The sequence below is a fragment of the Bactrocera tryoni genome, chromosome 5 (assembly GCF_016617805.1).
Source record: "Bactrocera tryoni isolate S06 chromosome 5, CSIRO_BtryS06_freeze2, whole genome shotgun sequence".
NCBI lineage: Eukaryota > Metazoa > Arthropoda > Insecta > Diptera > Tephritidae > Bactrocera > Bactrocera tryoni.
Genome location: NC_052503.1, coordinates 46,343,787 through 46,361,700, shown reverse-complemented (window position 1 = coordinate 46,361,700; position 17,914 = coordinate 46,343,787). Strand labels below are relative to the sequence as shown.

General features: G+C 36.6%; 1 protein-coding gene across 1 annotated transcript; it reads left to right on the top strand.

The window, feature by feature from the left end:
- Positions 1 to 7,172: 7,172 nt before the first annotated feature.
- Positions 7,173 to 7,971, top strand: LOC120778336 (respirasome Complex Assembly Factor 1-like; the record flags this gene model as incomplete). The annotated part of the gene is made up of 2 exons (XM_040110130.1): positions 7,173 to 7,288; positions 7,356 to 7,971. Coding segments are annotated over 2 exons (315 nt in total), but the record flags the coding sequence as incomplete, so codon positions are not given.
- Between the last annotated feature and the right edge of the window lie 9,943 nt (positions 7,972 to 17,914).

Genomic DNA, 17,914 nt, shown 5'->3' with positions numbered 1-17,914 from the left:
TGTTCAATTAATTAAATTTGACACAATAAAACTACAAACAAACAAGGGATTTGAAAACAAAAAACCCACAGGCGGCAAACAAAACCGCATTGTCCATAGTAATTACTGGCATCATTACTTATTGACCAGCACATTTAGCAATGGTATTGAAATGTGGCAAAGGATGCGGTAATAAAGCACTCACATATACAGAAATAAAGAATTTCCTTGATATCGCAAACCGTTTTTTTTATTAAAAAAAAACCTTTTTAGTGCTCTTATTGAAAAACCCCTTACTATCAGGAAATTTTTCTCACTGAATTTCTATTATGTATCTAATACATTGACCGCTATTTCGGTAATAAGTCAAATATAGGTACTTGGGTCCACATATCCGGTACCTAGGGGCTTCAGCAGGTTTGTTGCGATTTTTAGCATTTTTGGTTATAAGGGGCGCATGCTTTAAAGGAACCATTTGTGCAAAGTTTTGTTAATTATATTAATTGCTTCTTGATGCTGATCCTGAAAAGTGAAATAATCAAATAAAATTAATAAAGTGACTGTAAACTAGTGTAGTCATTCATTAGTTTCCACATTATAACCCTACCCGTATTTGGTGTTAAATATGCACTGCTTTCATGCCGATTTAGAGGTATCGATATGGCAGAGTCACAGAGAGTAGTAGAGTAGGGCTATTATTATAACTTTTTTTTTAAATTACTGTTGTGTTATAAAGTGAAACGAAATTGAGAAGTTAAAATTTAGGGTAACAATTTTGTATATCTTACGAGTTATGAGCAAAGTTCATATACGATAGTTGGACAAACATTTATTCAAATAAACCATATTGTTTGTAGGACATATAATAGTGTTGAAACTACCATTGCCATGACGGTTTACAATTCAATTGTTATTCATAACGACTTATTTAACCGAATCACAATTTACTTAATGTGGCAATTGGTGTAAAATATATATATATACTATTATGTACGCTGATAAAGCTTAAGTCCAATCCTCCTGCTTTCATTCAATTTCGGCACTTTGAGTATATGTGTACATCGGTTTATTTTGAAACCAACCAGACATGCAGCTTCAACTTTTGGCTTACGATAAGTACAAGGAACAGAGCGGAAAAGGTGGAACGACGATGAAAATTGTTAAAGTACATAAAAAAGTAAAGCTTTCGCTTATCAAAAATGCCAGACATCAAATTGAAAGAGCGTTTGAAAATAACCATACTCTCACATTTACAATTGCGAAATTCCTGCAAAGTCATGCTTACTACATACGTATATAAACGTATGAGCATAACACACACAAATATCTTGAAAGTAGCGCAGCAAAGGAAAAGGTGAAAGTGAATTCCAAGCATCAACTATGTACATGCAAATTGGTTGAAAATTGCTTGGCACTGTTAGCCACAAACAAATTGGGATGCGGTGTAGCCGCTTTAACGAACATTGTGGTTACGTGGCTGCTTGCTCTTTACAAAGAAAACTAACAAGCAGATGAGGCCATAAAAGAGTAGAAACTGCATAATCCTACTCTAATTTGATGCGCAATCACACATATATGTACATGTGGATTGGTGGACTCTTACCAACTGACGGCATACCGTAACGAATGATGTCATCATCTTTTAAGAGGTTACTAATATGTTCCACGCTGCTGCTCGGTAAAAGTTATGCTTAATATCCCTGTGTTGTGTGTTCAAGTACTCAAACACTCTTTGTGATGGTTATGTCTTATATTTGCATGTATGTAAGTATGAATCGACTTATATAATGATCGCCATCACTTGTGAACATTCTTGGAATAGTCGTTACTCAGGTTGGAGGTGTGAAAGTTTGGTTTCGCTGGCAAATGTACCATTTTATGTGGACGATTCATATTTATTTTTGTTTATGTTGCCATAACCAAATTGGATCTTTCACCGTCCTGCTACTTTAGTTTTCTCAAACGTAAATTTCGTATACACATACATATATTTAAAGCAGTTAGTCATGCATGCATATCCCCCATACATACAAAAGTGCGTAGCATTCAAAATTTCGCTGCTTGTGTAGCTGCTTCTTTGTAGTGGTTATTGCCCATTCCACCGGTTCCCATGATTTGATAGCATGCATTCTTGATGTGTGAAGTATTATGTGCCTAATTAATTCTTATGTTATGCACTGAAGAGGAAACTACATTACCGAGTTTCTCTAATTATGTGATTAATTTCTTTGAAGTGGTGTGGGTGCAAAAAGCCTCTAAATGTTAAGACCCAGTGGTTAATTGCAAAAGTAAACAACAATAATATTTGGGAAGGTTTGCACATCAAGTATTCACATTCGTATGTATACTCATTTTGTTGGGGTTTCCGGCAGCCAGCATAGTATAGAAGGAGCGTCCCAAGGTAACGCGCCCTCTATATGTCGGATTCTGCGTTAGAATCTGCTATCTTTATCGATTGTCCAGTGAGAATTTCATGACATTTCACTGATTGGAAGTGAAGTTATTGCGTTTTAAGTGTCAACATGTTTGTGTTATCGGTGCGAAAATGAGCTTCGAACAAAGAGTCAACATTAAATTTTGTTCTAACTTTTACCTAAACACTTCAACTGATGAAACAAGTTTATGGCGACGATTGCCTATCTCGTAGCAGAGTGCACGAGTAGTTTCAATGTTTTCAAAGTTGCCGTGAGGACATAAATAACGATCAAAATGTGAGCCAGCCAAAATCCGTGACCACCGGAAATTCCATCGAAACTGTGCGTGAATTCATCAAAAATCTGCCGAAATCATTATTGAAATTTATGGAAATGAAATTGAGCATCTCCAAAACATCGATTTGCATTTTGTGTGAACATTTAAGCTTACGAAAGGTGTGTGAACGGTTTGTTCTGCACAAATTGACTGACGACCAAAAATTGCTCAAAATCCAACATTCGAAGTACAACTTGTGACAGATTATTTGACCAAAAATCACATTTTAACCATTAATCCCTCCCCGTATTCCCCTGATATGGCATCGTGTGACTTCTTTTTTTTCTGAAAAATGCATTTACCCATGAAAAGAAAGCGTTATGCAGACGTAAAGGCCATTCAAAAGGCTTGCACCGGCAATCTGGCTGCCATACCGTCCAATGAGCTCAAACAATCGTTCGACATTGTTTTGGACCGTGCAAAAGCTGTTTTGAAGCAGAAAGAGACCATTTTGAATAAAATATGTAAATTGATTTTGTCGAAAAAAACATTTGTTCCGTTTCCTTGAAAAGCACCTTGTAATAGTTTCCATAAAATATTTAAACATTATTAAGGCGATATCGTATATGTATATTATATCTGCCTCTATTTAACATTCATTTTTAATTAAACCATATTATTTATAACACTTTTTACAGATGAACAGGAAGTCACATTGCTTGTGGCTTGTGCTATGAAAAGCTTATTGCTTTCCGGAAAGTCCTGGCGAATGAAAGAATTTCCCAAATGAGGCCTTTTAGACAGATATTTAAATGTCACCTCTTTATTTTAAGGGGGTATTCTGGTCTAGAAATTTAAAAAAATCGAAATTTTTTTTATTTTTTCAATATTTTAAAACTATTCAGGAATATGTGTACACGAGGATTTTTCAAAATTCAAATTATTTTCGGTGATATAGGCATTTTTCTTACCCGGCATCCAAATTGGTTCGGCCAGAACTAATCGCCAGAACTAATCGTTTTTCTCAAAATTGACTTTTTCGGAACGATACCCACGATTTTTCAGGTTCTACTGTACCGATTTACTTGAAATTTTTACAAAGTCTTCTTTATAGGCTTGTTTATGTTTGGAACTAGCCCCATCCCCAAAATTTTATTTTTATTATTTTTAAAAAATTCGAAATAGTCAGAAAAAGTGATCCAAAAAAACTTTTTTTTTTCAGGCAGTCGCCATTTTGTGAAAATAACTTTTTCCCACTTTTCCGTAGTTCCGGCCATTGCAACATTATTATAGATTAATAACCTTTTTTTTTGTTTCAGATAACTAAGAGGGTTAAAATCATGGGTATGGTCACGTAGAAATTTTTAGAGACCCCCACTTCGTCAGCTCATAATTTTTGAAATTTTTTACTTCTTTTAGTTTTTATTTTTTTTCTGTACTCTTCTAAAATTAACAAATAACTATTAAAAAAATGTATAGTAAAAATATTTATTGCCGTTTTTTTACGACGCCTTAAAAATTACCTGAAAATCATACTTACCCTAAAGTGTTATATTTTGTTATGGGTCGACTTGACAAACACAGGTGAAGGGTCTTCAGCATCAGTCTTAGCTAATCTTCTCGTTTATGCTGTAAAATGGGCTTCATATAATGTTGATTATTATACTTTCAACTTACATATTGACCTTTGCTCGAAATGAATTTGTCTATTATAAAATATTGTAGATATATTGGTAAAAAAAAATTCTGAGAGACATAATTATAGAATAGAGTTGTGGGATTTACATGTCTTATCGGATCCCTTTTGACTAGTTTGCTACATTTCTTACAGACATTAAAATATCCAAAAACTGGGGGCAATTAATGGTCGTCTGCCTGTTACTTTAATCGACATAGTTTTTATGAAAGAAATAGCATTAAAAATGTGGGATACTTCTTTTTTGAAAATTGAGGTGTGAAAAAGCTAAGTTCAAAGTAGGCTTCTAATTGCTTTTGCATGAATCACATTTTCTGGATCTTAATCATCTTTGCCTTTTTCCTACTCCTAGCTTAGACAAACTGCACACCTAAATAAACGGTCTTGCAAAATTAACGCAAGAATGGAAGTAAATAAGCCCAAAATTTAAGTTTTCCGACATTTATGAAGCATGCCTTACATGATAGAACAACGTGTCTTCCTTATTGAACACCTTATTATTATTGAAAGCTTGACGACCGCACTTGTAAAGTGGCATACAAAAGATTGATGAAAATTCTATACAAATACAATCCATACGAATGCTCAAGTTCTTGCTGAATGATTTAAACTGCGTTTAACTTTTAAAGGAATGCTTTAGTCTTTTACAGTTCACAACATTTTGTACAAGAAAGTTGCTTTTTCAAACAATCTACTTGAGAAATAACGGATACTTTACTCTAACATATGTATCATCTCCGGCAATTGGCTGGTTGAAACTGCGTGGCATACTTAATATACCAAGGGTCAAATAGTACACCATATCGTATGAGCAACATAGAATGTATAAATCCATACGAATGCTCAGGTCATTTGCTGAATAATTTAAACTACGTATAACCTTTAAAAAATGCTTTAGTCTTTTACAGAACGGAATATTTTGTATAAGAATACACTAAGAATACTCTACTCTACTCAGACATATATGGAAAAACCAACATCAACTTTTTCAAGCCAACAATTTCGTATGAAAGATGTGATTGTTCTTCAACAATAACATACTAAAAATCGGTTTGGCAAGTTCTGTTGCGGTATTAGTTTTCTTATGTTAAAATAAATATGCAGTATTTAAGTAACCAGTCTATTGGAATTTCCCAGGTGCTTTATAAATTTACTCGTGTATGCGGGTATGCTAAGATTTTGTATGAATTGCCAAAGACGTAGGAATACACATATATACATGAATGTACATTTTAATTTTCGCCAATCGAGGCAACTGAAGAAAACTATCAACGTAACCTTGATTTTAACCCTGCTTTGACGTGGTTTTTGGCTTCGGCTCACCTCTGCCACGACATATAGCACGTCCAAATGGTCATCTATTTTCGGGGCGTAATCATAGATTCAAAACTCATCATCAGTAATAATACGTTTCGTGGCATCCTGGTAGTCGGAAAGCATTAATTCACAGACGTTAACGCAAAGCTGTTTTTCGAAAAATGTTAGTGATTTTGGAACAAATTGTGATTTTACTTTTCTCAGGTCCAAATTATCTTTTAAAATGGTTTTCACTGACTCATCCGAAGACGCCAGCAAAATCTGTGATAGTTAATTGTCGATCCTCAAGTTCCAATTCCTCTATTTTTACATATTGATCATCAGTTGATGTTGATGGCCATCTTGGACGTTTTTCGTCGTCAACGCGTTCTCGACCATCTTTGAGTAATTTGTTCCAATCAAAAACACTTTCTCGCGACAAACAAAGATGGGGTTTTTCACAAATTTTAATGGAACTTCTTTGTTGAATAATTTCACTCATCGCAAAAAGCGCCGAATGCACTTTATGTATTTCAGTAATACAAGTGTCATTGAGAGTCATACCAACATCGAAAAAAAATATTTCGTCGAATGGGTTTACGTGCGAAATAGAAATCAAAAAATCTTACTGTGTTTTTGTTCACAGTAGTATTTTTATACAGACAATTAGTCAGACGGATAAACGGTCACACAGACAGACAAACTGTCTGTGGCTTATCAACTTAGCTCATCATGCTGATAATTTGTATTTATATTTTATTTGATCTCCCATATTTCCTTCGGGGTGTTAAAAACACCGCTGCAAACTTAATGTACCCTGTTTGGGATATACGATAAAAACTAACGGTGAACTATATGCTTGTGTTGATTGAACATAAACTGCAAAGAATATATAGAAATACCACAGTCTTTACAAGAACAATACTTTTACTTACAAGCAACAAATTTTATTAATCAGAGTGCGTCGGCTCCCGTTGAAAGTAAAGCCGAAGCGTCAAACCTATAAAGGCTAATCGTAATGCATAATCCCTGTACATATTCGCTCCATTTAATTGCAGTTGTGCGGTTTGGCTATTTTAATCGCAAACACCCGCCACATTGCTGTGGCCACGGAGCGCCAGTAGGTACATATGGAATGTGCTGCGTTGAGAATTGCTTTCAGGTTGCAGCTAAGAGAAATTATAATGTTTTCTTGAAATTGGATTGAAATATTTATATGTAGATATTATTTATGCAGTAAGTGGCAAGCATGCTACATGATTGAACGTAAATGCATTTTAAATATGTTTTAAGCCGCATAAATTCACACTTATAGCCCTATTCTGAAAAAACCTCTCAACTGAGTTGAGAGGAAAAATTTGAGAGATTTCTTGTGAGGCATATTTTGTGAGGCTATTCTTGCTCAAACCTCATAAGAAAAAAGCTTAAAAAAGTCACCACGTGAGGTAAAAAGCTTTTAGCTGTCAAACAGCTGTTTTAAGAAAAATAAGCAAACAACCTTCAATAATGTTTTCTCTTGCAGGATGAATTCTTAGACGTTATCTACTGGGCGAGACAGATTTTTGGCATTCTTTTAGGCATAGTATGGGGCATTGTGCCATTAAAGGGCTTCCTGGGATTAGTACTGTAAGGAATATCCCAATAACAATACATCATATGTAAATTCATAAAAACTTCTCATATGTTTCCATAGATTCGCTGGTATCAGTTGTGGCATTGTGTACATTTATTCCATAAATTTCCAAGGTATTGATGAGGAGGCTTACGGAGGCGCTTGGGAGCTGGTTAAAGAGGGTTTTATGACGTCATTTGCGGGTTTTCTTGTGACGTGGATAATTTTCTATACTGGACTGCATTATGATACTATAATGGCTGAGAAGGAGCTGTCATAAAGCAGTTCCCAAAGTTAAGGATTGCAGATTTGTTTTAAACCAAAACACCACAGACTTAAGCACATCAACAAAATATCTATCGAAAATATCTATTAAAATTTTATCCCATTATGAATGCAATATGTTAAAAGCCAGTGGTCCACGGGCGAAATAGTTCAGCAAATGTGAAAAAGTGACCGATTTGTCCCCAACTATCTAAGCAGTTCCTTACAGTTAAATGTATAGCTTTCGACCATCATAATTTTAAAACTATTAGTTAATACAATTAGAAAATTTACGACAAACGTAATTAATTATACACTGAGATTCGTTCCTCACACGTTTCTGCATTTCTCAGCATTTTGTATTTAGATGTGCTGCATAAATGTACCACTATCGTACGTGTTTAAATTTTTCTATGAAAAAATAAACGTTTAAATGCCGTTTGTTCTTAAAACTTGTTTTTGTCTTTAATTCATTTTTTATTACAAATCTTCATAAAATTGTAAAGAAAAATTCAATTTAAATCAACTATAAGCAAAACTTAACTTAATAATCCATAGTTTAAACACTACTACCACCGCCAATCGCATTACCATTTAGCGTCGCTCCGTTTTGAGTCAATTCCAGTTCAAAATTTTAACACTTTCCTCCTACCGCCCGATTCCTCCTCCTCAACAATTGCCGCATATACAAATAATAGTTCCTCCATGCTAATTATAACACTCAATTCTCAATTTTTTAAAAAATGTAAAATATTGATTTAAAACAAAACAAACACAGATGTTTTCTATTATGATAGCTGCTTTCACACGTCACAGATATTTGTGAGAATAGTGAGCATTTGAGCTTTTGAATTTTCGCCAGAATAAGGTAACCCTCACTATAGTGAGAAACATCATTGTAGTGAGGTTGGTGACTTTTGTGAGGGCATGAGAATAGAGCTGTTAGTATAATTTATGCTCAGTTAATGCGATATTGTGTGCACGTCATCGCTGCTGTACTACTACATAATTATTTTATTACACTTATATTTATATTTTATTTATACTACATAACTTTGCTTCTCTTTGTTTGCCAATTTGGCCTTTGTTTTTCTATCTCGCTGATTTCTGAAAGTTTGTATTAAGTACGTAGTTGGTTATGACGTGCTTTGTCATTGGGCAGGTTGAATTTACATTTGTATACGGTAATAACAGCTCAGACAGACGCTTTCTGGTGTATGTCGCTTGCATTGTAGCCAATCTGAAAATAATTTAACAGCTTTGTTAAGTACACCAAAACGTAAACATTTCAAAGTTTGGGATTTATTTTTTCAAGTTTACTTCTTTTGAAGTTAATATACTCTCAATCGTATATGTTTAACCTTTGTAACCTTTTTGTTATTTTTTATGTCCAGCTGCATCATTCTGATATATAAACGGTGCGTTGCATATGTAGATTCAAATAATTTTATGATTATTTCACTTAGTATACAGTAAGAATATCATGTGGAAAATATGTGGAACATGAATTGATTTCCCGTTTTCTGATGTCTTTGTCTGCCTGTCTTTTGTTAACGCCAAAGTAATAATTCAGACAAAAGCATCGTTAAAAAAATTTAAAATTTAACTGTAAGTATACCACAGTGGACAAATGTAATTACAATAAAAGTGAATTTAAGCGCAATAAGAGACCAGCGTCAATAGCGTTTCTAAAATGCACTTCACTGCCATGGCTTAATTCTGGTCTGCTACGAGTATATAGACTGAATATTTTTAAAACCCTAAGCAGACTCCACTGCCATCCGTTCCTGGGTGAAAACTGGGGCAAGTACGACATTTGTAGCCACGAGGGGCCAATGTGGTTATATACAGCACTAAGACAATTTTGCTAAAAGCCTAGTATTTTCTTTATACGTATAGCACATCATATATTTTAGAAAGCAAGAAAATGTGATTGTGGAACTGTTTATAAATATAGATTGACCTTATATATAACATAATATTAGGTTGTCAAAAAACTTTTGCTTTATTTTTGCTAGTTGGCGCTGAAAGCGCGTAGTTCTAGTTTTATTCGTCGCATCGAATCATGCTATAGCTCTTTGGAAGCTCATTTCACGCGCTAACACATGTTTGATTGATTGTCGTTTCTTTTAAGTCGTTCGTGAGTTATAGCGTCGCAAACATGGAGCAAAATAAAGAGAAAATACGGCATATTTTACAGTACTACTACGATAACGGCAAAAATGCATCTCCGACAATAAAATTTGTGCAGTTTATGGACCCCATACAGTTTCCATTTCCACCGCACAACGATGGTTTCAACGTTTTCGTTCTGGTGTAGAGGTGGTCAAAGATGCGCCACGCTCCGGAAGGCCTGTCGTCGAAAATTGCGATAAAATCGCTGAATTGGTCGAAAGAGACCGGCATAGTAACTGCCGTAGCATCGGTCAGGAGCTGGGCATGAGTCATCAAAAATTCATTTCAATTTCAATAAAAAAAAAAAAATGTTCAATAGAAATACCGCAAGACTTTTTGGACAACCCATTATATGATATATCATCCCCGTAACCAAATTGTGAAGTTTTTGATGCAATTAAATATTTATTCAATTAATTTAATTTGACACAATAAAAATAGAAGCAAACAAAGAATTCGAAAACAAAAAAACCTACAAGCTGCAAGCAAAACCGTATTGTCCATAATAATTATCGCTATTCATTGACCAGCATATTTAGCACAAAAATTGTATTGGAATGTGGTGAAGGATGTGGAAACAAAGCAAATCACATATACAAATTTAAGAGAGACTCATTTACCATAGAATGCACACTTATATGTGGTAAAAGCTTGCATAAATGACATTATGCAATTTCGATGCGATGCTGCGTATTCATCAACATCACAACAACAGAAAATAATAAAAGTGCCGCCATGATTATTTACGCCCAATCACCATATATGTATGTAAATGCACTTTTAATGGCATTGTATGTAGGGTTGAAAATTTTGCTACGCTGCTGAGGATCGGGCCCTTGGCCTACACTGTAGTGATATGTGAATTTATATGTATACGGAAACACATATGCGGTCTTACTAATCAAAAATTAAGCCACGATTAGAGGATTAGGATTTAGGGCCAAAAATTATTCAACTCCAAAAAGAACTGCTTAAGCTTCTAGTACCGAATACTTGGCCCCAGTATCTACAGTTGATCTTTTACCGAAATATTGGTATGTAAGATTTAAAATTGAAATTCAGAGAGAATACTTTTTTGATAGTAGTTTATCTGTGTGCTACAAGTGTGTTGAATGGGGTCAATACTTCCTGTAATCAATATAAGGATTTATTTTAATAAAATTGAGAGAGAGTGCTTCTGTTATAAAGGTGCATATTTGTGCTTAACATGTGCTTGAATAAAATCGGATAAAAACTCGCCCTAGACGCACGTGCTGGAACATGGAAGCACGTGGTTCATTTGGCGTCGAGATCTTAAATTGAATGCATACAAATACTGCTTGTTCAAGAACTAAGACCGCTAGCCCTCAAACTTGAAGTTTCTGTCTTTTTTCTTTAAAAAAGTAGGGAACCCCTAAATGGATCACACTTTAGAAGTATTTAATACATTGACCGCTATTTTCGGTAAAAAGTCAACTATAGATAATTAGATCAACATATTCAGCACCTAGGCGCTTGAACAATTTTTGTACGATATGAAACATTTTTGGTTATAAGGTGCCATGTTTTAAAGGCACTGTTTGTGCAAAGTTTTATATGGCTATATTATTTGCTGCTTGATTATTATCCTGGAAAGTGAAAGAATCAAACAAAATTTTAAATTTTTTAGGATGCATTGTTGTGGACCGACCCCCGTGGAGACTCCTTGACTACAACACAAAAATCCCACGTGTTAGAAATCTTTTACTATAATTTTCGGCTTTTGCAACCCAAATTAACTAGCAACAGCCTCCAACATCAGAGTCGTAATGTAACTGTAAACTATTCATTAATTTCTACAACATATTTTGAAAAATAGTGTTGAATACGCACTACTACCTTACCGATTTAAAGATATCGTTATGGCAGAATCACAGATAGTTAAGTACTCAAATAATTTTAATTTTTGAAACTACTGGTGCTTTGTAATAAAATGGAATTGAAGACGATAGAGTTAAGCGGTAACAATTTTTTATACTTTGCGAGTTATGAGCTAAGTTCATATACGATAGTTGGACAAACATTTATTCAAAAAAACCATAGTGTTTGTAGGACTTATAACAGTGTTAAAACTACTATTGCCATGATGGCTTACAATTCAATTATTATTCAAAACGACTTACTATTTAACCAAATCACACTTTATTTAATGTGGCAATTTATGTAAAATATATAAACTGTTATACTCGTATAAAACGTGAAAGCTTAAATCCAATCCTCCTGCAATGCTCAATTTTGCTTTCATTAAAGTTCGGCACTTTATGTGTTTGTATACATCGGTAAAGGATAGTTTATTTTGACCCCAACCACAAATGCAGCATCAACTTTTGGCTTACGATAAGTACGAGGGATAGAGCGGAAAGGATGAAACGACGATGAAAATTGTTAGAGAACAGAAAAAAGTGATACTATGGATTATCAAAAATTCCAGACATCAAATTAGAAGAGCGTTTGCGAATAACCATACTCTCACACTTACAATTGCGAATTTCCTGCAAAGTCATGCATGCGGTAAGCGAGTGAGCATAACACACTTAAATTGCTTAAAAGGTAGCTAAGGAAAAGGTGAAAGTGAATTCCAAGCATTAACTACATGCAAATTGTTTGAAAATTGCTTGCCACTGTTAGCCAAAAACAAACTGGGATGCGGTGTAGTCGATTTAGCGAACATTGTGGTTATGTGGCTGCTTGCTCTTTACAAAGAAAACTAACAGACAGATGAGGTCGTAAAAGAGCAAAAAAGGACTGCATAATCCTATTCTCGCATTTAAAGAATTTGATGCGCAATCACACATATATATGTACACGTGGACTGGTGGACTCTTACCAACTGACGGCATATCGTATCGAATGATGTCATCATCTTTTAAGAGGTTGCAAATATGTTCCATGCTGCTGCTCGGTAAAAATTATGCTTAATATCCCTGAGTTGAAGAAACGAGTGTTCAAGGACTCAAACACTCTTTTTGATGGTTATGTCTTATATTTGCTTGTATGTAAGAATGTATGTATGAATCGACTTATGATATGATCGCCATCACTTGTGAACATTCTTGGAATAGTCGTTACGCAGGTTGGAGGTGTGAATTAGTTTGGTTTCGCTGGCAAATGTACCATTTTATGTGGACGATTCATATTTATTTTTGTTTATGTTGCCATAACCAAATTGGTTATTTCGCAGTCCTGCTACTCTGATTTTCTTAAACATTTCGTTCGTATATACACACATACATATACTCGAATCCAAACTTGTAACAATACACCAGTCAGAGATGCGTGCATATCCACCATACATACAAAAGTGCGTAGCTTTCAAAAATTCGCTGCTTGTGTTGCTGCTTTTTTGTAGTGGTTGTTACCCATTTCACCGGTAAACATGACTTGGTAGCATGCATTCTTCATGTGGAAAGTATTATGCAATCATTAATTCTTATGTTATGCACTGAAGAGGAAACCACAGGACCGTGTTTCTCTAATTCGTTGATAAATTCTTTTGAAGTGGAAGTGCAAAGACCCTATAAGTGTTTATTATATTAGGAAGCAATAGTTAGTTGCAAATGTAAAAAAAAAATAGTAATATTTGGGTAGGTCTGCACATCATCTGTTTACCTTCGTATACTCATCGTATTGGTAGCACAGTACGATAGTTTCTATGGAACATTTAGTATATTTCAAGGCAATCGCGTATATAGTCCATCTGCCTGCATTTGACTGTCACATTTAATTAAACCATATTAATGATGAACAGAAATTCCAATTCATTACGACTATAAAAATCGAAAACTTCCCGAGGAGTCCTGTCGAATAAAATCATGAACAAATGAGGTCCTCTTTCTCTTCATACTAAAATTTTAAATTTTTGTTTTTGGTAAGGTTCTTGAAAAAGCTAGCCAAACGGTCTTCAGGATCAGTTTGAGCTAATCTTTTCGCTCCTACTGCCTTTTAACCTATGTGACCTGGTCTACGAAAAGGGGACTAACGTGCGAAAACTAGTTTTCTGGAAAAAGCTGTTAAAAATAATCGTCAGTTTCTCATTATCTCATTAATTGTTCTCCTTTTTTTTTGACACCTAAGCCCCCGCCACGATGTCAAAATCGTGCTTGGCGACTTTAACGCCAGGGTGGGCAAAGAAGGTATCTTTGGCACTACGGTCGGTATATTCAGCCTCCACGACGAAACATCCCCAAATGGGTTGAGGCTGATTGACTTCGCCGGGGCCCGAAATATGGTTATCTGTAGTACTAGATTCCAGCACAAGAAGATACATCAAGCTACCTGGCTGTCTCCGGATCGAAAAGCCACCAACCAGATCGATCATGTTGTGATAGACGGAAGACACGTCTCCAGTGTTCTGGACGTGCGTACGCTCCGAGGTCCTAACATCGACTCGGACAACTATCTTGTTGCAGCCAAGATTCGCACCCGCCTCTGTGCAGCAAAAAACACACGCCAACAAACACAAGGAAGGTTCGACGTCGAGAAGCTGCAATCACAACAGACAGCCGAACGATTTTCAACTCGGCATGTACTCCTGCTCTCTGAGAGAACTCGTCAACAACTCGGTATAAGGGAACTGTGAGACGGCATTTCAAATTCCTTACGTACAGCTGCAACCGAAACCATTGGTTTACGGAAAGTGCAAAAGAACAGCTGGTACGACGAGGAGTGCCGTGTCGCAGCGGAGAGAAAACAGGCTGCCTACCTCGCAACGTTGCGGGATGGGATAGATACCGAGAGTTGAAGAGGGAAGCGAGACGCACTTGCAGACAGAAGAAGAAAGAGGCCGAAATGCGTGAGTACGAAGAGCTTGATAAGCTGGCCGACAGGGGTAATACTCGAAAATTCTACGAAAAAATGCGGCGGCTTACAGAAGGTTTCAGGACCGGAGCATACTCTTGTAGAACCCCAAAGGTGATCTAGTCACTGATGCCCAGAGCATACTTAAATTATGGAGGGAACACTTCTCCAGCCTGCTGAATGGCAGTGAACGCACAACGCCAGGAGAAAGCGAACCCGATTCCCCAATCGATGACGATGGAGCAGACGTTCCATTGCCCGACCAGGAAGAAGTTCGAATAGCAATCGCCCGCCTGAAGAACCGCAAAGCGGCAGGGGCCGACGGATTGCCGGGGATATTCAAACACGGCGGCGAAGAACTGATAAGGAGCTTCTTTGTAAAATATGGTCGGACGAAAGCATGCCCAACGATTGGAATTTAAGTGTGCTATGCCCAATCCATAAAAAGGAGACCTCACAATCTGCGCCAACTACCTTGGGATAAGCCTCTTCAACATCGCGTATAAGGTTCTATCGAGCGTATTGTGTGAAAGATTAAAGCCCACCGTCAACAAAATGATTGAACCTTATCAGTGTGGTTTCAGGCCTGGAAAATCAACAACCGACCAGATATTCACCATGCGCCAAATCTTGGAAAATAGCCGTGAAAGAAGAATCGACACACACCACCTCTTCGTCGATTTCTGAATTTGGTATCCCTGCAAAACTAATACGGCTGTGTAAACTGACGTTGAGTAACACCAAAAGCTCCGTCAGGATCGGGAAGGTCCTCTCCGAGCCGTTCGATACCAAACGAGGTTCCAGACAAGGCGACTCCCTATCGTGCGACTTCTTCAACCTGCTTCTGGAGGAAATAGTTCGAGCTGCAGAACTAAATAGATAAGGTACCATCTTCTATAAGAGAAGGTACCATCTTCTATAAGATATATTATATAAGATATTGATATCATCGGCCTCAACACCCGCGCCGTTAGTTCTGCTTTCTCCAGGAAGCACAGAAAATGGGTCTCGCAGTGAACGAGGGCAAAACGAAATATCCCCTGTCATCAAACAAACAGTCGTAGCACTCGCGACTTGGCTCTCACGACACTGTTGACAGTCATAACTTTGAAATTGTAGATAATTTCGTCTATTTAGGAACCAGCATTAACACCACGAACAATGTCAGCCTGGAAATCCAACGCAGGATTGCTCTTGCCAACAGGTGCTACTTCGGACTGAGTAGGCAATTGAAAAGTAAAGTCCTCTCTCGACGAACAAAAGCCAAACTCTATAAGTCGCTCATAATTCCCGTCCTGCTATATGGTGCAGAGGCTTGGGCGATGACAACAACCGATGTGTCGACGCTACGAGTTTTCGAGAGAAAGGTTCTGCCAAAGATTTATGGTCCTTTGCGCATTGGCCACGGCGAATATTGCATTTAAACTTTAAACTCATCATTATTGATATATAAAGGGTTTGTCCGGAAAGTAATAGGACTGAGTCAATTGAAACAAATTTATTAGACCAATCGTTACAACCCTTTAAAAGCCGGGGCGCCATATCCGGGCTGAGGCGTCGTCGTGGTGCAACTTCCATTTGGCTGCATTGGCGTTAACAGTTTGTCCAGGAGGAACACATTCATGGTGGACGAAGCCACCTTGTCAAACAAGACAATGAGCAATGTTTTCACTTTGGATTTTCTCCCAGCTCAGTCTTCATCAACGACCTCTTCCCGACGCTCCTAGCCTGCTGTCACCGAAACACACAACCTCTTGGTAAAGCAACATCTCGTTAAGCCTGCTTGATCATATCAAACGTCTTTGTTTCTGATTTACAGAGTTTCACACAGAATTTAATCGCGTACCTCTGCTCTAACTAACGCTGCATTTTCGGCTTTCGCCACTCTCCAGGTGTTGGAGACAGCTGACCAGCCGCTCGTTCGTTAGCTAGGAACGCCCTCCACCAGTACGTGTGCGCACGCTCCAAAGTACAGTTGCGGCAAAAGAAATATGTTTCCGACCCCTGGCTGGTTCAAACTGCGTTTCATACTTAACCATTTGTACTACGCACGATATTGAACGTTGGCTGCCGGTTACACAGCGCCACTTTACAGCAGAAAAAAAACATTTACAAATTCTCGTTTAACTTATTATAATTCTAGAACGTATAATAAGATATTGGACTGATATGAATTAGTTGAGATAGAGGATTGTTTATTTGTAAAAAATCATTAAATTATTGTTTTTGCAGAAAATTATAAATTTTAAAACACCGTCCCAGTATACATTGCGTTCTGGTTGGTGCATGTTTGACAATAATACTTGTTTAAATGAGTTAAGCATCTGCCCCCTCTACCCGGAAAAACTGGCACACACTAATACAACACTTCCGATGACAGCACACTCATACATCACCACACAACATAACTCACCACACCTCTCCATCAATCAACCCACTTAACAAAAGGCTGGGAAAAAGGATTGCGGACACAATCGTTCTTGGAACATTCGCTTCTACACTGCACCGCGTCGACAACTTTAAACACCATTCGATCTAAGCAATTCGATCCATACAAGCCGCAAATCAACTTTCGCTGTCAGAACTGGATTCTCACCACCCCGTTTGTCGCCAATTATTTTAATTAACATTAAATTGTGTAGCATTTCTAATTCTAAAAATTATAATTCCGTTGTTAAGATTGTGACAATACAGACAAAATTTATTTCTTATCAAACATAAATTTCGTATACTCTTATTCAATACTTATAGTTTGTTTTTCGCTTCCACCAGATCTTTTCCCGTCAGAAAAAGTATACAGTCTCGTTTTTTTTTGTCCCACATCTGGAATATGTAACTTATTATCTAATTTATTGTCTCCAGAAGATGAATGAGCGCATTCTTGTTATTTCCTGCATATATCTTTTAGTAATTTTACAATATTTTTATATGATTTCTTGTGCTATTTCAAGAGAAAACTTCAGGGAAAAATGCATGTCTCAAAGAGTTGCGCGGAAATAACTCAATTCGCCATTATCGGCCAATAAACTTGAATGTCCCCTGAGTGGGAACATCCGAGTGATATGCTAGAATTACGATGTGCCATGAGAAGGGACAGCGGAGTGCAAAGTGTTAATATTCCAAGGGTTCATATATGTAGTACATCATATCGTATGAGCAACATATAATGTATAAATCAATACGAAAGCACAGGTCATGTGAACATAATTTAAACTGCATATGACTTTTAAACGAATGCTTTAGTCTTTTACAGAACGGAACATTCTGTATAAGAATTCTGCTTTTTTAAAATTATAGATTACTTGCTTAATGAAAATTGTCAAATAAACCATGATATACATATATGTATATAGTAAAACAAATATATATTAGACACGGTTTAAATA